This window comes from Aphis gossypii, chromosome X (genome assembly GCF_020184175.1).
Source record: "Aphis gossypii isolate Hap1 chromosome X, ASM2018417v2, whole genome shotgun sequence".
Classification (NCBI taxonomy): Eukaryota; Metazoa; Arthropoda; class Insecta; order Hemiptera; family Aphididae; genus Aphis; species Aphis gossypii.
Genome location: NC_065533.1, coordinates 47645880 through 47673659, shown reverse-complemented (window position 1 = coordinate 47673659; position 27780 = coordinate 47645880). Strand labels below are relative to the sequence as shown.

The window sequence follows — 27780 nt, the reverse complement described above, 5'->3', positions numbered from 1 at the left end:
CCAGTATCACCGCCGCCCGACCGTTGCACGCACCACTACCTCGCCCCGCGTCCACACACGCGAGCGCACGCGCGCACCGCACGTTACACATTACTGTATTGTACGTGGGTTACCTATACCGTCGCCGTAACGCGACAGCGATCGTTGTCGATCGGATTTTTGGATTCCGCCGCCTCCCGACCGCCGACGGCCGCCCGACGACCAGTCGTCGCGTACTCGCGTGCACACCGCACACGTCGCCCGTACAATCGATATCGGTCCGCCGGGGATCCCCTAGAATTCGATTTTAACTCCCCCCGTTAGTTGCCCCCCTAATCCGCTTCCGGACAACGCCGAATTTTTTTTTTTCGCACGCACCCGTCACCCACTATCATTTTTACTTATTATTATTATTATTACTACTATTGGTCGATTCACACCACGGACCGCACACACACGCGCACGCACCGACTGTAATAATTCATCATCGTTATCATCGTCGTCCGGTAATATCATAATAATAATAGGTAAATAATAGCAATAGTCGAAGAATATCATCGATGTGGACCACGAAACGGCTTCGTCGGATCTCCGGTACTATGGTGTAGCGATCGTGTCGATCATCAATCGTCGCCGTTGTCGTCGTCGTCGTCAAGCAGGTGCGAGAAAAGCCTCGAGCCATGGACCGGGCAGACGGATCGAGAAATTTCGCTGGCAACCCGGACATCTGTTCGCAGGTAAAGTCGTTAGTTTTCGTTCTCGTTTCGTTGAGTTTGCGAGATCTGACGACGACTGCGCGTCGTCGTGACGTTTATCCGTCGACTGTGCAACTGTTCGTCAAAACGACCATAAATGTCGTTCCTGCATACGTTTCCCTTGAACTAGGTAGGTACTGTAGGTAAACGGGTATCGCGGTCGATGCGCGTGACCTAGGCACGTAAATCGCGGTATGACAGTGATGACATACCTAGGCCGATTTTTTCCTGGTTTTGCTCAGTGTCTCAAACATACGTAGCTCGACTAGACTTTCGGTTCGAAAACAGATAGAAAATTTTTTGACAGTATTTACTGTTCATAGTTTTTTTTTTCTGTTCAAACGTGCTACTATAAGATATGAACGACTCTGGTTATCTAGTTCGAGATCTGGTAAGGTTATTAACTTACACTTTTTACGACTAAAATCCTTTACTCTATTTCTCCTGATAACGACCAGTCATCATTCTTAGATTCAGTGGTGGTGGTATACCTTTGTTCTCTTGAAGAAATTTGTATTTTTATCATCTACCAAATCCTCTATTTTGGACACTGCCGTGCGATTGTAATTGATTCGTACAATTAATGCGATGCTCGCTTTCATAAAGTTCTAAGTTTTGAATAACCTTCATTGACACAATATTAGATTTTTGCCTTAATTTTTGTTTAATGTGTTGTGTATAAATGGTTAGCTAGGTTGAAAAATATTTATACTCTATCTCAAACTAGATTACACCGGTTTTGCGCATCACAACTGAAGGTGGCCGTAATTTTTTCCCCCACATTGTGGAGAAATCAACAGCTGACATATTATAGCAGATGCTCGGTGCCGAATGAAAACGGGTCGGCTGCCTGGTATTCTAGTTTGAGATAGAGTATAGGTAACTATTATCATTTAACAATTTTGAAGTTATAGAATTCCTATTGATCCAAGTATTTTACTTGTAAAATTGCTTTAATTACTACACTAACATTTGGTTTATTTCTATATGTTTTACTTGCTAAGTAACTATATAAGAAATATATGAGTAGTTATTTTATATCCTATTTACTTATTATAACATTAAGTGTACATACATGATACATCAGATAGGTTATTTTTTATGGGTTTCATAATAATATATAATACTTAGGTAGATACCATTGTTAAATCTAGCTTTACTGGTATCAAATTCATAAAATGTTGATCAATACATTAGTCATGTGGATATGAAGTTTGTTTTCTTCAAAATATCATTAAATTATGTGCATGTGTACCTACTGTAACTACGAATGTAACTATCTGAATGATTCAGTAATTGAAAAATAATAATTTCAACTTCAATGTTAGTTAGGTAGATTACTTTTAACTGTGTTATATTAAGTACCAATCTATTATTTATTAAGTAGGTAAATATCATTCATGAAATTTATAATAAAATATAATTAAGTAAGTATCTAACCATCTATAATTTGTTATCTTTGTACATTGCTACTCGTTGCTACCTATCTATTTTTTTTTCCGAGTATGATAGACTAATTCATGAAATTTATATTTCTTCATGGTCTATGAATTTGTTTTTCTTACTCATAAAATCAAGTACATTATGATATGTTCCATTAAAGTAATTATTGTTTTATTTTTTTGTAGGTTTCAGTTTACTATTTTTTTAAATACCTTTTTATTTATGAAATACCTATTTAGTGGTTACTCTGGTACCTATTCATGCTTAAGGTTGTTCCATGTCAAATGTATTAATGAAAGATAACAATTTTGCACAATTTTGTAATTAAATTTTATATTTCTATTTAAAATTTTTTAATTGTGTAACTAGATACAATAATATAAAGCTTAATAAATAATATATCAACATAAAACCTTTGACAAATTGTTGCTTATGTATTCACATTCAATTTAATCAAAACTTAGGTATAAATAGGTACTTTGGATATTATTTATTAGTTCTGGATTAGTTTATAGTCAAATATTTACTACATGTCCTCGTGGCCTTATGCTTGCTTATTATATTGAACAAGTAGATATAAATACATATTTTCAATTATTTATTGCCAATTTATTAAATTATTTATAAACAATAAGTCCAGTATAATTCACAGATAAATAAATAAATATATATATTAGCTTAAGTGGGTGCACTTACCCAACTTTACAATTAGTAGCTGAAATATAGAAAAGTTTGTATATCAATATGAGTAACAAATAAGATAAAAATATTGGTAATACCTAGTATATAGAATGACATATAAATAATTAGGTAGGTACATAATAATTATTAATATATTTTTAATAAGTGAAGATGCTCATTACCAAATTTCATCATCATATCAGTTGGCTGGTTTCTACCATAGTTAGTATTGTGAGTAGCAATAGTGAAGGGAGTAGACAAACTAATTGGACTGGGAGGAACTTATAAGTTAACTTAAGAGAGTAGGAAAGGAACATCAATACACCCCTCAATTAATTTGCCTAAAATGATTAGGTTAGCCTCAACTTTCCTATCAAATAAAGAGAAGACAGAGTTTGTGTATAACTGGTTGGTAGTCTTGGGAAAGATGGTTAATTTTCAATATGAATGCAGATGAGTTTAAAAACCTTCTTTGGACTCATTCTATAAAAGAACAATCCACAACTATGGAGATGTCTCACAGTACTGAGGTATATTCTAGAAGGTGTCTAAATGGGTCTAATAAGAGAACAGTAGATAGATTTAAGTGAAACAAACAACTTACTAAACTCTTTATGTAACTCTCTGGTTGAGCATAATACAAAACCAAGTGTCTGTGAGACACTTGAGATGTAGGTACAACGCATTCTTATTTATATTTAATTTTTCTTTATTTTAATATTTTTTATTTAAAAAGAATGCTTTAAAGCAGGGGTCTCCAACTTACTGACCCGCCAAGTTAATTTATGTTTTGAAAATAATATATTAGGTAGTATAGGTATCTTATCTATTCTCTAATTTTGTTATTTTTTTATTTCTAAATAAATGTTGGCCTGCAATGAAAAAACATTTTTCAGATTTGGTCTGCCGTAAATACCGGTTTAAGACAACTGCATTAGAGTTAAACATTTATTGTTGATTGGTATCAGATATCCCACAAATCAACATAGTAGATAATCAAGCTTAAAATATTTAATACTCTGTAACTAAATTTTAAATTCTGAGTAGAGTGATGACTGTATTGATTTTACAATGATGTGTTTTTTTTAATATTAAATCTATTATTTTATATCACCTTAGATTATTAAATAACAACTTTTAATTTTTGTGTACCTAATATATTATATATATATGTATATTATCAGGTACCTGTTTCTTAATATTTTATATTTTTTTAGTAGGTATAGGTATATTAAATATTTATTTTAATTATCACTTACCTAAACACATTAAAAATATCAAAATAAATAAATTTTATTTATTTATTTTTCTTAGTGTTCTAAGAAATGTCCTAACTAGTTAAAAAAGCATATAAATTTTATACTTTATATTTGATCTACAGCAAATTATATTAATTTTATTACATTTTAAATTGAGAGTACCCAAGTAGGTACCTACCTAACATTTTGAATCAAAATATACTTTCCTTTATAAATGTAAAAAAAAAATTCAAATAAATAAAATAAGTATAGGTGTTATAGTTTTTTGTCAATGTCATTTGATTTATTCGAAAATCTAAATTTGTTATACAATTTGATAATGGTTAAATTGTAACGTAGGAAGGTGTATTTTTTTTATATAAAGATTTAAAGAACATGATTTTATTATTTTTTTTTATATGTATATCGTATATGTAATTATTTATATTTATTATCATATTTTTTAGTTTGATATTTGTTTTAATCCTAGAGTTGTAATTAGCTAATATAGAAAAATACCAAATTATATGTACCTAGGAACTTATTATAATTATATATTTCAATTAACACAATTTTCACATAGGTACCTACTTAAATTATTTAATGTATATTTTAATCAAATGAAATTATAATTTGATAGGTAAATCAATTTTTCAAAGTTTGTATTGTCTGACATTGTTAATTTCTTATAGTTTTAATATTTATGAGCAATGAGCATATATTACTTTGGAATATACAACTTAGGATACTAGTCCATGAACCCAAATCCATTCATTTAAATAAATTTCAAATAAATTCATTTAAACAAATGTAGTGAAATCATTTATAAACAAGTCCTTAATTTCTATACTATATCATTATTAACGTTTTGCCCTATTCTATTTATTTGAAAAATGTTAATAAGTACTTCTATGATTATAACTACTGTATATTTGATCTAATCAAGAGGGAATTTTTTGATAAATAATTAGGTTACTCAGGTAATATTAAATCAATGAAATTTTTTATCCTATATATTAGAAATAGAAACCTAAAAGAACTGCAACTGTGTGTAAAATTAATGCAGGTACATTTTATATTATATACATTTTATTGTTTATGAAAGAATAGGCATACAAATTATAATAAAAGTTGTATTATCATTAATCACATGTAGAAAAATTAATTTATTGGACAAATTATTCTTCAAAAGATATTTAAATACCTATTTTTAGTAGCATTAGATTAGATTAGGGTCATGTATACCATTGAATTTTGTTTTATGTAGGTAACTAATTAAAAAAATTTAAAACTCCATTTTATTTTGATGAATTGTGATAATGTTTAAGGTCTTGAAATTTGAAAATTTTTTGAGAAATTAAAAAATTTTCTTTCGTATATAAATTTGTTAGTATTTACATTAAATTTCAAAACAACATAATTTTTAGATAAATTTTTTTTATAAATGTGTCTTATCCTTTTATAAATAAATGAATAATATCATTCTAATTTAATGAAAACTAAAAAGTAATATGACTCAAAGTATTTCCATGTGGAATGATCACTTCAAAAGTTCAAAATTTTAAAAAAAACGTCATAATACAGATCTAGTAATCACTTTTCGATTACTACGATTTACAATTAAGTTTGTATTAAAATGAAAAATAATACAATTTATTTTTGATGAGATAAATAAGTATAGCAAAAATATTATTCACTATCTATCATAATGTCAATGTGTACATTTTCGGCTCTTTATATAACATTTATTTTCCGATTTATTTAGAGAAAAACGATAAAAAAAATTACATAATACAAATTGCTTAATAATATACCTAGAACATTATATTATTTATTTAGAAAAACATATTCAAACATTTGAAAACATAATTACGAACATAATTATTAAACAAAATTGATTGTTATTTAAATATTTTTTACGAAGTTATTGGTTATACATTTTAGAGTCGAATATATGTCGTATACCTACTTTATATTTAAACATTTTAAATATATTATACAAGATATTACCTATATTAAATGAATATTACTCATGTTCTTGAATTGTTACGACTTACGTCCAGTTACCTAATATAACTTTTGACATAATACTGTCGTAATGTGCGTTAAATGAAACATAATTATTTTTCAATTCCTCTTATGGTATTGCCGTAATTTTGATTTTGTTTAGAAGTTTGTTTAATATCTAGATTTTCGAAATAGAAATTATTATGTGTTAGGTATGTATTAATTATCACTTTATCAGGGGACAAAATATTAAATAATTTTACTCGTCGAAATATTTTTAAACATGTAGTTGAGGATGTCGATGAACTCTAAATTTGATAGCATTTATTTATTTATTTAATTTATAATAATTAACTTTTAGAACAATTAAGTAATATATATAAATACCTACTATTAATTTTTTTTTGTCCACAATGATAATAATAATAATTATTATTTGTTTTTAACCATTTATTTTCCAATTTAACATAGTGATCAAACAATATATATATAATATCTATCTTAACAATACTTCAATATTTTTTTTTCAATTTTTGCTTCATCATTGTTTGAACACATTCTTTTAATAAGTATATTATTTGATATAGTTATCTTTAAATTGTGTATTTCCAAAGATTTGTAGGTCTGTAAAAAGTACGAACTACTTTTTAAAGCCATAAGCGTTTTTTTTTTGAGTAAATTTCGTCTTGCATAACATAGATTTATGTTACATTAATGTTATTAAATAAACAAGTAGGAGTATACCTACTCTCATAGTCAGAAGAAGGCGTTGGCAATGGAAGTCGTTTTGTGGGGGCCCATGCAGTCCACCACACCTGTCTGTCCATTGATATTATATTATGGTCTTAGGATGTATCAAATTAATCACGAAGAATTTATAATATAGAGACATTTTTTTCGCTTATAGTTTTAATATATAATATTATACATCGATGTATTTCATATCTATAATCTATTTGTATTTCTCCGCCAGTGGTGTTAAATGGTGAACAACAGACGATCAACACTAGGGGTAGACACATTTTTAGAATAACAATTAACTGTTGTTCGTTTAAGGACATATCAACCATGTATGAACTAAGGTCAATAGAAAATAATATAGCAGATGTTACCATATGTCATTGTTGTTATTGAATCGGCACAAATGTATTTCTGATTTATATTTTTATAATCATTTTTTGACGACTTTTTTATAATAAATATTTTTTTACTTTATTACGTCAGATTAAAATATATTATATACTTAGATAATTTTTGTTTTAAGATAGTATTTATGATATTATGTACTTGTTCTCATTGAGGTCAAAGAGTAGGATGATTTGATTTCACGTCTATGAATTATTATTAGGTAATAAGGCCAATGAATAGGTATGATAATTTGAGACATTAAATTCATAAAGTTATTTTAAGGTGAGCGTTTATCAAGAAAAAGCAATTGGAAAATTATTAAATCAGTGTTAAACCTCGTTTTAATGATTTTAAAATCTTCTGCAATTCATTTTTCTGACATTAGGTATATAAACGTATGTATAGTGCTTTTTATACTTAATTTTTTTAAATTTCTTCATGCATATTAATATTTAACACATACGATATGTAGACTTAGGCCTATTTTAGGGTTATACCTATTTATAACAAGTAATTTTATTTGAAATATTCCTTTCATATTGTTATTGTATTGTTATGTTTATTACAGTAAAAAAATCTACAATTAATATAATAGAATGTATTGGGATGCAGTAGATTCCAATACATTCCAATATGTACTTGTTTTTTAATGAAAATGAAAATATCGTTTTCCATCTAATAATTTAGTTTCTGTTCTTAAAATATGTCTTGACGTTTACGTAAGGATGATTTTAAGAACATAATATTATCGAATTATTAATACAATTACGTAAGAATTCCGAAAATATCTTGAGCTTTTATAAAATTAGTTATTAATAAAGCTTACTATAACAGGTTATAATGTAAAATTACGGATTATAATAATTAATAATTAGTTTAGGTAATGTATTTTTGAGTGTTCTATATTCGAAAATAAACATTAACCATACCTATAATTAGTATAGTTAAGTAATACGTAAGAAATACGTCAGTTGCAATTCTATTTCTTAAATTTACTCCATGATTTCATTCATATTGTTTTCTAAAAGAGCAAATACCTATATTTAAATTTGCTTTTATTTACTTGTGTTTTCATATAGATCTAAGTTAGGAATAATGATGTATCGCTTGTTCGTATATTGTTCTTAGAATGAACTGGTTCTATATTACACGTTAATATAAAACATTTCAATTCAGTATAAAATTATTTTAAAACTTAAAACCTATGATTTTGGCTCAGATTTTGGTTAAACTATTTTTTGTTATTAAGATTTATTAATCCTTGAATGTTTTACATAATTTTTATTGTTTAATTATTCAATATTCAATGTTTAAATATTTTTCAACATTTTGAGATTGCTATATAGTATATACGCTTAGATAGTTAGATGTCTTTTATTATGGTTTAATTTTCATTAATTAATCACCGTGTTCAAGAACACGCGTTAATAATGTTGCCTAATATGCCATCTTATGAAATAGGTTTCTTAGTGTAGCAGTTCTTCATAGTTCAGAGTTAGATTTTAGTTACATAGTTTGGAGTGTTAATATTGTACCTAAGCAAAAGTTAGGTGTCGTTATTAACTTTTTCTTTAGTTTCAATGCCATAGACAATTTTTAATTGAAATAACAAAATGTGTAAAAATAAATTATAATTTTATAATATTATTTTCATGCATCATACGCAATAAGCGTCATAATTTATAGCAAGTAGGTACTTACTATAAATGTTTACTGTACGAGCTACCAGCGTATGACTCATTTCTGAGATAATACGCACGTTCGTTTAAGCATCTAGTTAAATGAGCATATACTTAATATTTAGAAATGTTAAACTTAAAAGTTTGAATATTCAATATCTTACTATGTATTTAATACTTTTTTAAATGTTATTGTATAGATTTTATTTTATTTTTTATCGGATTTTATAAAAATAATGTAATGGATTTTAACTTAACTTAGATTTTTTTATTTCGTTTAGTTTGAAAATATTAATGCGTTTTAAATAATCAAACATAATTAATGGGTTTTAAAAATAAATAGTTTCAAGTCTTCTTTTAACTAAAATATTCAAGCCAAGCTGAAGCATTTATGGTAAATCGCCGTAGAGTGAGAGATTAATTTTTAATGTAAACACTGAAAAGTTAAGAAACTCGTTTTACTTGAACTTGATCAGTGATTATCATACTACAAGATGTTACTGGATCCCATAAACCGTTTCCATACTCTAAAATAGACCTTATAAAGGTACCTACAATGTAAAGATTTTATTAAAAACTATCATAAAAAGTCATTAAATTTAAAGATTTACAAATTGTTTCTATACAACCTTAAGTTATTAATGCTTTACTGCAACATTTATCCAATTAAGCTTAACAATTTTTATAATAATCAAATATGACATCCAAATTGGTAATTTAATTGGTCTAAAATAACAAGAGATTGAATTAATCGAGTATATTCGATATTTTTTAGAGAAACAATAAACTGTGGTAGTGAGGTGTACTATAGGAATTGTTTTTAGAGTACAATAAAATGTATTGCGTAAAAATTTAAAATAATGATGCACCCACTAGTTATCTTGCGCGGAAGTGTGTTAACTAGACAAGTGCCTATTACTGGGCCTCTATCTTAATTATGTTTACCTATATTTAGTTATAATTTATAGTAGGCACCTTAAATATTAAATAATGTAAGTATGCCCCCATAGTTATAGTATTAAACAGCATTAACAATATTAATAATACTAAAAAATTAAATTAACTTTTTATAAGAACAATATAGGTTTAAAAAATTATATTAAATACGTACGTATAAAAGATTAAATATTAAAAAATCATTATCTAAATTGACCGCATGTATTGTCTTAAAATAAATCTACAATATAAAAAATTATGGGATACCTACCTATATTTTGTGTTGTCAATATTCATTTAAAACTAAATTAAATTATCATTAGATTTCAAGGTAAAAATATTATCTAGGACACCACGTAAGATTTATTACCTATAAAAACAAAATATTATTTTAATTTTAAGACGGGTCATCAATCCCGTGTTTTTTTTATCAACATCATATAATAATTTTACTGACTGTAAACATGAACTTGTGACGATGTTCACCTCGATATTTACTTAAAAATTACTTTTTCACTTCGATGTAATCATACTACTAAACTCTTCAAAATTAGATTTTAGAATTTAAAATATTAAGAATTTGAAATCGTTAATATTATTCTCGATATTATTGAAGTAAAAAAAAAAATATACTTAAAAATAATTAATAAATAAATGTCGTTTTCAAGAAAACCGCACGAATAATCAAATATGTTTTTAGAAATTTTATAGGATAAATAGATTAGACAATATGATTGGTAAAGAATAAAGATTGATACTTTTAACACAAATATTAATTAATATTCATGTAGTGCGTTATTAACATGTGCATGCGTGTGTAAGAGCGCTCCACTATTTATTATTTTGCACACATTATAAAGGTTATAATCTCTTATTATACACATTTACATGACCTACACTTACACATTTAGAACATTAATTTCTATACTATTGAATCCTTGAAAATGGCCAATATCGAATCCCCTTAAGAGGACGTCGCACCAGCATGTGTTGTTTCCGTCTTATACACGTACGACATGGTAAATTTTTGTTCATCAGTTTCAAGTGTGCTTTTAGCTTTGATTTTAGAATGAATTAACCCATTATCAAAATTTTATGTAAGAACATTATCCGTGTTCTCTTGTTGGTTTTTTACGATATTTTAATTTTTAAGTGAATTTTGAGCATTTTCAAATATTTAATATTTTCCATACTCATAACTCACTTAAAATTAAAATGACGTAAAAACCAATTAGAGAACTCAGATAATGTTGTTATCTAAACGTTTTATAATGGGTCAATTCACTCGAATATCAAAACTAAAAGAATACTAGTGAAACTGGTAAACGAAAATTTACCATGTCGTACGTGTGTAAGACGGAAACAACACATGCGGGTGCGACGTCCTCTTAAAAAGAATGATGATGACTGATAAGTATTTTTAAATTGTAATAATGTAAATAATGTTGTGTGTTGTTAAAATTCTCTGTGAAATTTGAATATAAATAAAATAAAAATAAAAATAGATTTACTCTAAAATACCCTTGAAACTACCTAAAGAATAATAGTAAATGTAAAATTATCAATGCACATAAATTGGGTAATAGTTTTTCGAATTCGCCTTCTACTTTTATCTAAAACTAGTAACATGTTACATGACCAATAAAAAGTGCATCCAAGACCCAAGTTGAATTATTTAACAAATTTTTTTCAATGGTTTTCAAATTACAAATATATTTTTATTTTTGAAAGAAATACTTAGTACCTATTATAATATTAATAATTTAAAGTTAATGATAGTTAAATATTTTATATTATTAAGTATGGTTTTTAGTGGTTGTATGTTCAATATATACAGAATTTTATTACAATTTTATAGAGGAGGACTAATAACATTTTTAATATAGACACGAGTCTATATACAACCTTTATAATTTAGAGTAATATTTTTAATAATTTTTAGGATCTTATGAATTATTTGGGAAATATTTAATATCTGTATATGTTTACACCAAAATTATTAGAAGGCCAATAATTTAAGTTTAATACATTCAGTTTTTTGAATTGATAAAATGTGAAAACCACAATTTTATTACAAACACTAAACAGAATGAATATTCTGTGCATTAATTTGCTGATCATAATTAAATTATACATTTTATTAACATTCCAATTTATTCCATAAATTAAAATTAAATTAGTTTGTATGTTTTAATAAATAAAATTATTCAAATGGTAGTCTATAATTAATAATTGAAGAGCTTTTCTTATGAATATATACATAAAATAAAGTACAGATCATTATTAGTTATTATTTTATGAATTATAAATGAATATAACTTTCAAAACTTCATCCAGTGGTTTATTTTTGTTAATAATAATATCTCCTGTCCAGGCATACTGATGGAAACTGATTTTTTTTGTTGATCATTTTTTTACATACAACATTCATAATAATAAACTAATACAATTTAATTAGGTAGGTTCGATTGTGTGTATAATTTTATGTTATGTCTGATTGACAAGTGAGCACTTAATAAATATGTCATAATTTAATAGTTTTTAAATTTGTTGTAAAAAATATGATAGGACATTAATTTGTTAATTAAAAATGTTTTTTAAAGTTATGGTTCTATAAAATTGTTTGTTATACAAAGAATTTAAATAGAACTTAATTAAATAGAGGTTCCACTGTAAATAAGGTAATATGTAAATTATTTACAAAATGTAATTTTTTTTGGCAATTTAAGAATCACTTATAAATATTAACTGTAGATGGAAAGTAACATAAATTACATTCTGGATATTATAGTAAATTCAAAAAGGTGCATTTATCTGACTTGATACGGAATTTGTTTACATCCAAAACTATTCATATACTTTGTTACACTTCTTTTTAAATATTTATAATTTTTACGATAGGTAGATAAAATTTTATATTATGTATAAAATAAAAACAATATGCAGTTAATTAGTAAATGTACCAAAATTTGACCATAATGAATTAATTACATGATATTTGACTGAAATAACATATAATTGATTTTAGGTAGTATTTTAAATTTAAGTTATGATTATTGCTTTTAATTATTTGTATTATGTTTTATCATTATTTTTTTTATTTTTGTAGGCTAAACAAAGAGCTACGATAAAATGGCTTCTATCTAAGGCATACAATAATAGAATTCCAGAAAATGTTATTGAGCCATTTTATAAAGACCATGATGTAAGTATAAAGTATATTATAAATATTTTTAAATGTTAATATAAATTTAATATGTATGTATGTATATATTTTTTTTGTAGAATCAAGAACATCTAAAACCACCATTGGTCCATTCTTTAGCTAATGCTGAACTTTATTGTTTGGCACTAGGAAATATATACTCTGATCCAAATTATCATAATCTTAACCACTGGGGAGTTATTCAAGCTTTGAATAAAAAGGGTGTTACTGTAAATGATCCATCAGTAACAGAGACTGTTTTAATTCAAACAACACCTTTAAAACTTGTAAGTTTTTTTTTATAATTACTAAAATATTGTTTGTAAACTATTGCTAATATTATTAAGATTCAATGCTGACACACTTATTTTCTTATAATAACAAAATGTTGAGTAATGTTTTGGTAGTTTAATGAAATAAATTTAACTGATAGTTATTATATATTTCGTTAACTATGATTATTCTTAATTTAACTATTTAAGTGAATAATAATATATTTTAATGTTATTAATTTACACAGAGTGCTCACATGGCAATAATGGAAGCTGTTATGACATTGTATGCTAAAGAAGTAGCAACACCTAACCGTGTGATGGCTGCTATACAAAGACTGAATCATGTTCCCCACAGAACCACTATTGTAATGCCTGAGGATAATGAAAGAGCTATTTTATTATGGGTTAATCGTACTGTCGAGGCTTTAAAACATCGAATATCTAGTTCACAAACGGTTGGTATATTCTCAATATTTTACCATTATTATATGTTTTAAATTTATTGAATTTTGTTTTAAACCTAGGAGAATTTGTCTGTACCTGACATTGCTCCTGTGAACGATTTCCATGAAGTTAGTGACGGTGCAGCTATAGCAGCGTTAATATCTTTTTATTGTCCTGATGAATTGCCTTGGCAGTATATTACTGTATCTAAAGCACCAACATCTACAGACTGTATAAAAAATTTCACTGTTATAAATGAGTTTTGTGATCATAGTTTGCCTTTTAGTATTTTTCACATGAGGCCACAAGATGTATATTATATAAGAGGGTATTAATATGATTATAATTTTATTATTTTTATGATAAATACTTTTTTTATAGGCTTTTATTTTTACAGGTCTATGAAAACAAATTTAATTGCATTTTTTGCTGATTTGTTCAATGTTTTGGAAATACATCCAGCTAAATGTGTCAGTTTCAATCAGGGTAGAAATGATTTGGCAGATGGTAATTTAAATTTTTTAGTTTTATTTGTGCAAATTATTATTTTGTGGACGTGAAATTAGAATATTATCTTCTAATAATTTGTTATGCTTATGAATGGCTGAAGTTTGAACATAATAAATCAGATTATGTTAAAAACATTCTATACACATTTTCGTTTCAAACACCAACAGCATTTTTCATAATTTATTTTGTATTTTTCTAAAATATTTAATTTTTTTATGCTTATCCATATAATATGCTGAGTACTAGAAGTATAATTTAATTCAATTTGAGATATTTTCAAAAATGAAATAAGCATTTGCTATTCACTTTTTAAGATAAACAATTTTTTTTTTTTTTTTGGAATTTTAATGAACAGCGTTCTAATATAAATAATGATTTAGACATTATCAATAATAATAATTTTATACATTCAGGATTATTAAAATTTTATATTTTAGTTTATAACTATACGTTATATTACTGTGTGAATCATAATAAATAAGTCATATACTATTAAAATTATATTAAAAGGAGTATTGCTTTTAACACATTAAAATTAGCATAGTTTAAACAATTCAAGAAATATTAGATAAGTTTTATGAAATATATTTTTGTATTCAGTATTAATACTATCAAAAAGTTATTAAATTTAATTACACGTCCACAGTAAATTTATGTATTTTTTTTATGAAACCATTATCTATTTAATGTGATTTTCAGTTAAACTAAACATTTTTACTACATAGTTATTAAATTTGAAAATATTTTTTAACATTGAAAACTTTTTACTATTTAAAAAAAATTCTACAAAAATGCTATAAAATTATCAGTTTCAATAAGTTAGATAAATTGTTTCTACAATCAAATTTATATGCAAATGTTTTTGAGAGAGATAATGTATATATTTTTAAAATACTTTGATTTTTGCACGATTTTCATTCTAACTTTAAATTTATGATTGAATGAATGGATATTATTTTAACATTTTTAACTTTTTTAACCAACAATAATACATTATACAACAATTATAAATAAAATAATACAAAAAAGGGGGTTGCATAAATAAGTTTGATAAAAAAGATTCAAACCATTATAGAATTATTTTTGCTTGTGGTGATAGCATATCCGAGAAATAGCCACGGAGTAGCTCATAAACGTTTGTTACCTCAAGCAATTTCTGTTATACCGGATCTCCGCAGTAATTTGGATTCACATTCAACAGGGTTTACAGGTATCTGAATCATATTCGAGTTGGTTATGAGTTAATTTTTGTTTGTGTGTTTTTATCAATATTATTTGCCTCTAAATTCAATTATCACCGCATAGCTTTGTTTGTGTTTTGTACACCTTTATTTTTATTATGTTGTATTTTAGATATTTTTTCAAGATCAAATTTGGATAATATTAATATTTCAATACAATTTTCGACATTGTCAATGTGTATTAATTATTAACTGTTTGCTAATATTTGCAATAATTAATGTGTTACGGTATAATTAATATTAAAAATAGTATTTATTTTAAGATTTTTATATTTTATGCATGTTATTCTGTGATGTTTATGTATGGTTCTATGATTTTTGGTGATTGTTAAAAAAATAAATAGTTTGGTAGTCATATTTATTTTTGAAGAAAAATATAATATTTAAAGAAAATTTGATAGATTTTATTTATTCATTGTTTTTTTTTTTTAGTCCCGTCAAATTTATAAATAAATAAACAAATATTGACCTATATCTATCTTAACTTGCTTATTAAATTATAAATTATATTGATTAAAAAAGTCTTAGGACTTAGATAATAATTTTGTCTTAAAAGTAGTCACTGTTAAATAATACAGTTTAATATTAAAAGTATAAGTATGTTTTATAGAATTTCAATTTTTAAACTGAAATAGTTTATAAAATAAATATTATTAAAGTAATTATTAATTATATTTTTATAAACAAATTATTATATTTTTATCCAATTCATATCTAGATGGTAATATTTAATTTAATTAGTCAATGTACTCTTTTTTATTGCCTAGGTGAAGTACCATAAATAATTATTTCTTTTTTGAGAAAATCAATCAATAAAATATTAAAATTTAAATATTGTTTGTTAATTTACTATAAATGCAAACATTTTATCAAAGTAATTTGTTCAATTGTATGTATAAGTCAATTTTTAAAATTTTTAAAGTTATATTATTTTGTTTATGATGTACTTATATCATTACTTTTATGTAGTTAAATGTTGTGAAATTATATGAATACACATAGTTATTTCATATTTAATTATAACACTTAAATATTTTAGTTGCAACTATTTATGTAGTATTTTGTCTGTAGGCATGGCACATAACAATACTGTGAAAAAAGTTTCAAATACAATAACACTTCAACAACCACAAGATGGGAAAAAGACTAGCCGGTATTTAAAAAATTTTGAAAAAATAAATATTTTCAATTTATTTTATTACTGTTATGTTTCTAGATGTAATGGTGAAGAACAATTTGTTGTTCATCGTAATCGTTCTGTTCTTACTCTAAATTCAATGTTAAACCCCAGTAATGGTGATGCTAATAATGATGTAGCAGCAGGTAAACCAACTCATTGGGAAGATACTAGAAAACAATCTTATGCTGGTCGACGCTCAAGAAGAAATTCATTTTCTGAAGATTCACAAGTATGTTCTCTCAATATTCATCATATATTTTGTTTTTTTTTAATAATTAGCTAACTTTATTACTATTAAATTAAATTGAATTTCGATTTTAATTAGTTAACAGTTGAAAATTTTGGTGGATCACAAGATAATTTACATTTCCTTGGTCGAAATCCTGACAAAGAACCTGCAATACATGTTGGAAGAAAAGATAGTATTAGCAAAGTAACTAATTCTCACACTCAGGAAAATGATAGTTCTGGTGTTCATAATTTATTACAACACTCCAATACTAGTCCAGGTACTTTTACATTAACTAACTAGGTTGGTGAAATAATTCTAAAGTATTTTACATTTTTAGCAATGTCAAGGGTTTCCAGTGATGCATCAAACAACAGTCAAGGACTTCAACGAATGTTGTATGATAGTTTTGATGATGTAGAATCTGTTGTTCAACCACCTATGCCTACACTTAAACGCAGTTTGTCTTATGTTGATACAACTACACAACCCATAAATCCATCCAGTACTACTACATGGTTACAACAAAGTTCTTCATCTGCTGCTCACAGTGATCATGGTAATGCTAATAAACAAAGTAGTCTTATTCATAAATATTTGATATTTCAAATTAATGATTAAATTTTTTATAATTAACTTTTGTAGGAGATGATTCTGAAAGTGATGGTTCTGTTATGAGTTCACAATTGCTCAATATAAAATTAAAATTAGAAGAAAAAAGACGACAGATTGAAAATGATAAACGTAAAATGGAATCTCTTATGAATCGTCAAAGACAACAAGTAGGAAAAGCTGCATTCTTCCAAGCTGTCACAAGAGTAATTTTAAATGTTAACTTAGTTTTTGATGTTGATATTAAAATATAATATTTGGGTTTTTAGAGTAAAAATGGTGGTAGAAATTTACAAAGTCCCGATTCAAATTATGGTAGAATGATGTTTAATGATGGTAATATTTCACCATCTTCTATTAAAAATGCACAGCAGTCTTTTTCATTTCAGGTATTTGTTTAAAATATTATTATTTTAATATTTAAGTATTATTAATACTAAAAAATTATTTCATTAATAGGATAATGGAATGGAAAGTAAATGGTCCGATCGAATGAGTCAATACACAGATGATCGCAAGACACCTGATTTAGATCACATTAATACAGACGATTATAATACCCTATCCAAGTTAATATTATGACTTATTTATTGTTTATACTCTAATAAAGGTTTAGTTTTAATTATATTTATTTATATTTTGTTTAAATAATTTAGAATGCATTCAAATTATCAAGAAATTCAAGCAGATCTACAATGTTTAGCTAATCAACAAAACCAAATGCAACATAATAGTTTACAGTCAGAAATGATGCAACATTACCCAGGTATCCAGTCATTACAACAAGTTTATCAAAACACTCATTCCATTCACCAACCTCAAAATTACTTAATCAATCGTCAACAAAGTAATAACTGTGTAATGCCTAACGGACAAATGATTCAACACATGGAACATAATAACACTGATAATAATCAACAATGGCATAGTCTTATGAATCACAATCAATCACCCATGCCAGCGTTCAACAATTATAATCAACCACAACATACACAATACCAAAATCAGCAAGGTTATGTTAATCAAAGACCAGTTTCTTCTAATACACAACCAAATCCCAATGTATACTCTCCATCGGACAACCATTATTTACCACAAGATCCATATGAACAAATAATGCCACTTAACAAGGAAACACAATCCCAGCAGTTTTTCTTACATAACAATCAACAACAACCACAACAGCAACAGCAACAACTACAACAACAAAAATTCAGAAAAAGTTGGGACATTTCGTCATCACCACAGACACATACTTTTGCTCAAGAATCTCAAAACGTTTGGAATGGCAGGTAAATATTTCACAACTTAGTTAAAATATCTATGCTATTTGAATTATAATACTAACTTGTATTTTATATATATTTTGTTTTAGTCGCACAATACCAAAATCTTCACAACCATCATCATTGAGTGGGTCGCCACGTCAAAAGTCTGAATTTGCTCTGTTAAATAGGTCTGGTGTTAAAACTAGTCCTTCATCACCAGTTCCTCCCCCTCGTCGTAATTCCAATCATGTTGTCAGTCATTCTCAAATGCCAACGCCATCCATTGACGATATGCAACCTCAAAGTATTTCATTCATTGGTATGTTTATGATATATATATATATATATATATATGTATTCATATCATATATGCAACAAAATTATGTTATTTGAATTTGTATTTGATTTTAGGAAACGATGCAAATAAATCAGATCTTGACCTTTCCGAAAGCCTGAATAGAATTCAAATAACCTCTGGACATAGAACGTATAGGATACCATCTCCTACTCGAACTCATATGCCAATTAATCGAAATTCCTTCAATGATAATAATACCTCTATATCCAATACTAGTCAAGATACATCAGCAAACACATCGGATAAAGGTTTTTATGTCTCATTTGAAGATGAAGATGCACCTAAACGACCCAAACCTCCATTGAGAATGAAAAAAATTGTGTCAAAAGTATGTAATTATTGTACTTTGTAATGTATACAATTAATTGAATTTATTGTATTAATGTATTTGATCTACAGGAAAGGAATTTGACTCAAGTGTTAAACAATTCTGTGTCTCTAAACAATTTGGATATTTCTCCTAGACATTTTAATTCTTCAACAATTGCCAAGTCCAAAGAGTTATCTACTCCAGTTAAATCTGCCTCTGAATCTGCAGTATTGCAGAGCTCGAATGACAAAATTAATCGTTCCAAAGTTTCAGCTTCAACTGGAGTTGAGCTCATTATAGAAAACCAAAATCCAGATCCTGTATGTATTACTTTAAAAAATTGTTCTTTATTTTAAATAATGTTTCTAACTGTATTAATGTATGTTATATTAAGGTGGCCATTGATGAGATGGAAAAGAAAAAAGAAAGAATTCTTTTATTGTCGTTACAACGAAGACAGCAACAAGAAGAAATTAAGAATAAAAAAGAAATTGAAGCACAGAAAAGAAAAGAAAAAGAGAAAGAAAAAGAAGAAATGAAATTGCGTAAGAAAGAAGAAGAAAAACAGAGAAGAGCAGTAATATTAGAACAATATAGGATTAAAAAGACAATTGAAGAAGCCGAAAGAGAAGTAAGTAGCTAGAAAAAATGCAGTTGTAATTTATTTATATAAATATTTATTATTTTTTTACATAATTTATTACATGATTGATTTTATTATTTAAGGGAAAAACTGTTGATAAAGAACTTTTGAACTCATTGAAAATCAATAATACTCATACTATGGGCGGCCCTCCAAGGTTACGGAGTAAAATGCAAAGTGGACGACCCCGACCAAAAACTATACATGTTGATCGAAGTGATACTCCTGATGGAACCATGACACCATCTCGAGGCAAAAAAGGTTCAATTACAAATCTTGCTAGTAAGTTTCAATACTATTGTTTTTTATAACTCTTTGTTACAATACTCACTATATTTTCACGCTTGATGTTGTTTGATATTTTTTTTTGTTTAATCTTAATTTCGTTTTTGTGCTGAACACTACTAAACTAAAAATGTTATTTTGTGCACGTAGCATTGAACTCACAAATTAGACGAGATTATTACCGAGGATCACAAGACTGCTTAGCCGAAACACGGCGAACATCAACCTCCTCTCTTTATTCAGGTATGTTGGTTTTAATATTCCTGATCCAAAATTATAATTTAGATTGCATCTGTACGATGCCTATTAGTATTTTCCCCAACTTTTATTTGTTGTTTAGACTTGACTGATGAAGGGAAACTCAATACTCCAAGAAATTTGGATCGTCATGGATCTTACAAAAATTCTAGAGGTTAGTATTTTTTTTTTTTTTTTAATATTGCTCGATGTGTGTAGACAGATTTGTTTTTTTTTATATAAATATATTTTAGTTGTTTTTAGTTTGCTTGCTAATTGTATATTTTGCTCGTATAGCAATGTTAATTACAAGACATGTGTGTATGTGTAACATTATGATTCTTTAAGTATACTGTATCATAATTATTTTTATTATTATTATCGGGATCATTTAGAGTTAGGCTTTTTTAACTAAAATAATAATTTTTTAAATATGGTGCGAGAAGCACAACATAAATTCATTGCATTTAAATTAATATTTTTGGATTAGAAATATAATTTGTCTTAATTTTAAAGACAACAATTTATTAAATTTAGTTTTTATATTTTAAGGTAGTAATGAATATAATTTTGTACTAAAATCTAGAGTTTTGACACATTGCAAGGATCTTAAGTTAAAAAATTTTATTAATTTTTCTGTATAGAAATATCCTTGTTATCTTAGGGTGTAGTATTTGTTTTACAAAATTTTGGTAGCATGTTTGGCGAACGTTTTTACAGATTCTTCTTTGGACAGAACAAAGCGTAAAACAAATTTTGGATACTACAATAGTGCACCTCGTAAATCCAGTTCTCTCATGAATTTGTATGGTAAGCTAAATGTAAAAAAAATTGGTGAAGGTCAATCACGCATGATAGTTTTAAAGCAAAAACATACAAATATAATGTGTCATGGTGGCGGAAATCTATATTATTTTATCTCAATTTAAAAGTATGAAATACCTTTTATTATTATCATAATTTCGAGCATTATAATTTAAAAATAAATTTTTTTGTATAACTGTACAGATAATATTCTCATTAAGTGTAAGTATAATAATATTGTAGTAGTATGTAACATAGGTATAGATCAATGTCTATATTATCCATTCACTATATAGTATATAGTATATACTATATACATTGTACAAAATATATTTTCATTACTATTGTAGAAAAAAAGTTCTGTGATACTGACTATATAATTGATGAAAAAAAAATGGTGCTGCAGTAATGTTTTTTGTTTTTCTTGATTATAATTAGGGCTCGTAACTTCTTGGTTTTGGATATTATTATTGGTAAATCTTTGTTATTATTTTATTATAAGTCTGAGAAAGTTATTTTAAGATGTTAGAAAGCTAAGTACATTTTATAATGCATATTTCAGATGTTTTTCATTTGGTAGGTAATATGTATATTATTTTATTTATATTTTATTTTGTTATGAATTGTTGTGTAAATTGTAATATGTGCCTACAATGTGTAAATTAGTAAATATTTTAATAATAAAAAAATGTTGGTGAATCAATCAAACATTTTCTATCATAAAATAAAGCCATTAATCTTGACAAGTAAAAACAAAATTTTATTTATTTGATTATTAAAATATTTTTTTAGTCCTTGATATTATTATACTTGCATGTTGGTTTTTAAATTCTCCCCATTTGTTGCAAAGTATGTTGCACATTTGTATTGTATTCAATAATGAATCAATTTTTCAATGTTGGTTGCTAGTTAAGTAAGTCGATCATAAAATATTAAAATAAGTCTGGTTTTTTTTTTGTATAGAAATAATTTCGATTAATAATAAGAAAACATAATATTATGTATGATGTAATTATTTATATACCATATTCTATACATTCTTACAGAATGATAATTTATTCATTTTAATTAAAAATAAATAAATAAAATTTTCAACATTTTTAATGCAATAACATCCTAGCTTTAACAACTAATTTCTGGATTTTAATCACAACATTTAAATCGTATTGTTTCATATTATAGTCTCAACCATTTACCTGCTTATGTTTTATGTATTTAAAAAAATAATAATAACGGTTCTGGTTAATAATTTACAATAAGTGAACCAATAAGTTTACTTGGTTTATAATTCACTACAAATAATTTGCATCCTTATATTATTATTTAATACTAATATTAGTATATTATTAAAATATTTATGTTACCGTCAATGGTATAATTTGGGTAATATAGTAAAAATGGTAAATACCTATCAAATAATATCATTAATGTTTAACATTAGAATCAGATTATGATACTATCTTTGCCTAGATACTGGTAGTCAACAGGCAATTATGTAGGCAATGTTGTAAAAATCAAATATTTTATTTATACATTTACAACAATAACTATGAAATTACATTAATGTCTACTGCATTAACTTAATTTCCTAATAAATATCGTCTACACATTATTTGATTGGAAATATTGTTATTGTTTTGTGATTTACGTAAATTCCTTAATTTTACTTTTGACGGTATCTAACATACACACTTGAACGTGAATTTCCTTTCCGCGTCCATGTATTTTGTGGTTAGTCTGTGGTGATGTACCTGTTATAACACTATATAAATATTAATTTTTAGGAGGTTCGAGTTGTGATCAAGACAGCATGTTGTATCGGTGTGGTGACACGGATTCAGGTCTAGGACGGGCCACGCCACCTAGGAGAGCCGCATCGCCGTCTGGTCCCGGGTCTCTACCCGTTCGACGAAAGTTCGATGACGCCGCAAGTGAAAGTGGTGGTAGCGATTATAGCGGTCCCAGGTAAGTGTGAACGACGGCTTGTATTAACACCATTCATTTTGTATGAAACTTAAATGTTTGAACGGATAAACGGATGACTGATAGGGTATGAGAGTGCTCCTTTACTAAATGTTTACCTACACTTTATGTGAATAGCAACACTGCACATGAAATTAATATATTGACTTAATCAACTGTGTAGCTACAAAAAGTTTAGTTCGACTAGATAATTCTTAATATGTTATAATATTCTTGCTATGATGTTTATTTATACTATATCTCTCGTTAATAAAATGAACATGATAAATAAATTTTCATTTAAAATATCTTAACACGTTTCTCATTTCAACTCTCTAATAGTGTATCAATATTACATAAGTAATATGGCATTATGACATTGTGACATTATTGTTATGGTGAAAGAAAACATTTTTGATATTGCTCAGTATCTCAATTCACGCGTAATCTTATTATTTTACTTCTCATTTATTCAATGTTATAAATACCTCATACCTGAAGTAACAGTTTTAAAGCAAGCAAATAAGATTCACATTGTAAAATATGATTCTATAAAAATGCGTTGTAACCTATGTACAACATATGCGTTTATACATATATATATTATTTTTATAAAATATGTATAACTTAATATATCTTAACTCAAGTTTTGGGAAACGTTCAATTCTTGTCTAAATTTAGTCTAAAAATTTTGCTTCATTTTATTTGCAGGCTCTACAAACAACCAGTGACCAAGTCCAACCGTGGTATAATATTGAACGCGGTGGAATATTGCGTATTTCCGGGCGTAGTGAACCGGGAAGCCAAGAAGCGAGTACTTGAGGAAATCAACCGATCCGAGGCCAGACATTTCCTGGTGCTGTTCCGGGACACGGGCTGCCAATTCCGCGCCCTTTATCTATACTACCCGGAGACTGAGGAGGTGGCAAAACTCTATGGTACCGGTCCACGAATTGTCACCGATCGTATGTTTGACAGGTTTTTCAAGTAAGTCAAATCGGCCAAATTAAATAAGTAACGAATTATTATTCGTTTAGATTAGAATAGTTGTTGACTACCGACATTCAACACTAAAAAATATTTTATTCATATGCAAGAAATCATTTCTGTAATATTACTTTTTGAGTTCAATAATGAATCTTCAATAAAACAATTTACTTTATTATGTAATTTCAATTTACTATACTACTTAAAATGCTTGAAATTAAAGTATTTCATAAAATCTCGTAAAAATATGTATTATAACTGCGGTAGAATTTATATACATAAATATAGAACAATAAAACCAGTAGATCATAAAGGTGAAATGTTTTAATAGATAAAGCAAATGAGTATGAGATAGATGCATACGTATAGCTGAAAGAGGAATACCTATGTATTAATAATATATAGGATTTCCGCAACTCTACCTATCCACAACTGATCAACGATAGGACGTATTAAATCTATATTATACTAATATAATCTATTTAAGGTATAGATTCCTTTTATTATTACTTCAAATAAGATGATAATTATAAAATTATTAGTAAAAATTAAAAATAATCATACGGAAATTGATCGTATTAGTCGGGAAAACAAACACAATATTATTATTAGTTTTATTACTCTGTACTCATGGTGTTCCGTGGTTTTTACAGGTACAATTCAGGCGGCAAGTGTTTCTCTCAAGTGCACACCAAGCATTTGACTGTCACCATCGACGCGTTCACCATACACAATAGTTTGTGGCAGGGTAAAAAAGTAAATTATCCCAACAAAAAAGACATGACGCTAGTCGTTTGATGCAACACCGAAGCCACCGGTCCGGGAAGTCGTTGTTGTTTGTTCGTTTATTTTGTATTATTATTATTATTATTATTTAGGATGAAATATAAATACCCGCCGTATAACTTGTACGGTATACGATATTATGTTGATGTCCCGCCGCTTACCACATGCCAAGCGCCAGTGATTTCTTAACAATTTTCGTTTAACACAAGTCTTATTTATTTCGGCTGTCGTCTAGCATGTAGTTATTAATATTTAAATAAAAAGTAATTATAGCCGAATAATAACTACTACCTACCTACCTACCTACCTTTAAATATAATATAATATATTTATTTAAATATTAATATATATATTTAATAATACTATAATAATTTTAATTTTAATCCTCGCGGAGAGAAAAAAATATGTATTGTTGAAAAAATATTATTTTGTACACATTTACAACCCCTATTTGTATTAATTGTTGTCTTATTAAGGAATTTTTTTTATAATCTGTACGTCCGTTGTGATTTATTAAAATTGTATTATTAAGAATATTATAACTAACATTTGGATATTTTTTACTCAAACCACATGTTGTGCTATGGTTTACCTATATATACATACATACTTATTATGTGAGTGTGTTGCAATAGTATTTTTGTGTAAGTATTTTTAAGAAAATTTAAAAAATTTAATAATTTTTTTTTTCTTTTAAATATTTACATTTATGTACTTTGTGGTAAATAAAATCGCTTAAACCTACGAGTTTTGTACAGTTCATAATATTAGGCAATGGCGCTGTATTAACATTCGGTAAATAATTGTTTTTTCGATATCATTTATTTTTTCTGAAGAACAAACTAGTTTTGGTCATTTATATCAATGTTATTTTTAACCGTACATTAACGTGTCCATCTACTTATGTCTTATTTTATTGTCTATATTATATTAAATGATTTTAGCGCATATCGAACTATGGTTGCTTCGTACAAAATATGTGAAAATGCGCATATACACGAGCTTCATTGTAAATGTGTCTTGTTTTTTTACTTAATTAAAACATTGAACATAAGTATAAGTTTAAGCATTACACTCGTAACTTCACCTTTATATTTGCATTGGAGTATATATTATATTATGTTATTATTATTGAGATATAATATTTTATAACAGTCAGTCGTATACATTTAAGATCACACAATAATAATTTTTAATCAAAATTAATGAAAAAAAAAAAAAAAAATAGAATAACAAATAAACTAAAAAAAAATTGTTAAAACACCATTATTATTAATTAATATTATTAAATTATATTATTCCCAAATGATTAATACCAAAAAAAGAAATAAAATAAAAATGTATGTCTTCATTTATAATATTAGTAACCAACTAAAATTGATTTATTTATTTAGTATAATAGTTTATTTTTTATTCATTTTAAGATTATACTCTAAGATCTGTTTTGTTAACAATTTGTGCCAATTTGTAAACATTAGTATTTTTTTTATGTTTTTCCTTTTTTCTTTTTCTTTTTTTTTTAAGTATTTTTACTATGTTTCTTGTCATTTACTATTATTACAAATACAACTATTACTGCTACTATATTATTACTACTATTTCATTAAATATTTTCTTGGAATTAATGTGTATTTATATATGCACAAATCATTGATTATTATTTCTACATGTTAAATATTGTTTCATATCTAAACGATGTATATTATTATGTCAAGCTATCAGAATGGTGCAGTTTGTAATTGTTCTGTTCAGTTTTATTTTTTTATTTTATTTTTTTTTATTATTTATTTATTATTTTGTATTTTTCTTATACATATATAGACATATTATTTATAATATGTCTATTTATATATATGTATATTTATTAATTTTTAGCCATAGTTTAGAGAAACTGATGAAAATACCGATTAAAAAAAAAAAGATTGTTTATTGTTTACAACAGGTACATTTTAATATTTGTAATAATAATAATAATAATAATTATAGTAATAATTATTGTTTTAATACATTGATAATGTTCACTAAAAACCTTTAATTAACAGCGTTACACCCAATGAATATAAAATACTATATTATATTATATATGTTGTGTTGTTAACTTACGATTAAATTGTGATAATATACTAAGCTTTTTTTCTTTCTCTTATTTATAGTCAATTGTATTCTCTACATTACTAGTTAAATTATGTAATAGTATAATAACAGCTTAATATAATTAGTGGTTTATTGACTTATTTCTCCAGTTTTTTACGTTTGAGCTATAAATAATATGATAGGTAAATAATTTTTAATACAAATACTTAAGCACTCACTAAAATGCCATCTTTTAAAATTTTAAAAGGAAGAAGAAGAAGAAAGAAACTTTATTTTTGTTGATTATTTTTTTTATTTTGAGAAGCTTTATTTTTGTTTATATACTTAGATTAAAATTTATAGCAAATTATTTTTAAAACCATAAATCATTATAATACATCACTAATTTATTATAGTAATAAGTAGGTATAACGGCATAAAAAATAATGCGTAATAATATATTGATTATTTTTCTTACTACATGTCCATATGAAATGTGAATATGTGATTAGTGAATGGTTATCG

General features: G+C 26.2%; 1 protein-coding gene across 1 annotated transcript; it reads left to right on the top strand.

Moving 5' to 3' along the window:
* The first annotated feature begins 72 nt into the window (after positions 1 to 72).
* Positions 73 to 26749, top strand: LOC114132132 (patronin). Its single transcript, XM_027997520.2, has 26 exons — positions 73 to 716; positions 12956 to 13051; positions 13132 to 13338; positions 13572 to 13781; positions 13851 to 14098; positions 14168 to 14277; positions 15380 to 15490; positions 16593 to 16674; positions 16738 to 16930; positions 17027 to 17210; positions 17271 to 17489; positions 17576 to 17748; positions 17812 to 17931; positions 18002 to 18111; positions 18199 to 18834; positions 18918 to 19129; positions 19222 to 19496; positions 19568 to 19798; positions 19873 to 20109; positions 20205 to 20403; positions 20557 to 20649; positions 20747 to 20818; positions 21364 to 21453; positions 23232 to 23412; positions 24121 to 24396; positions 25050 to 26749. Exons 1-26 carry the CDS (start codon positions 660 to 662, stop codon positions 25192 to 25194), a joined length of 4767 nt encoding a protein of 1588 aa, XP_027853321.2. The 5' UTR covers positions 73 to 659; the 3' UTR covers positions 25195 to 26749.
* Positions 26750 to 27780: the final 1031 nt, after the last annotated feature.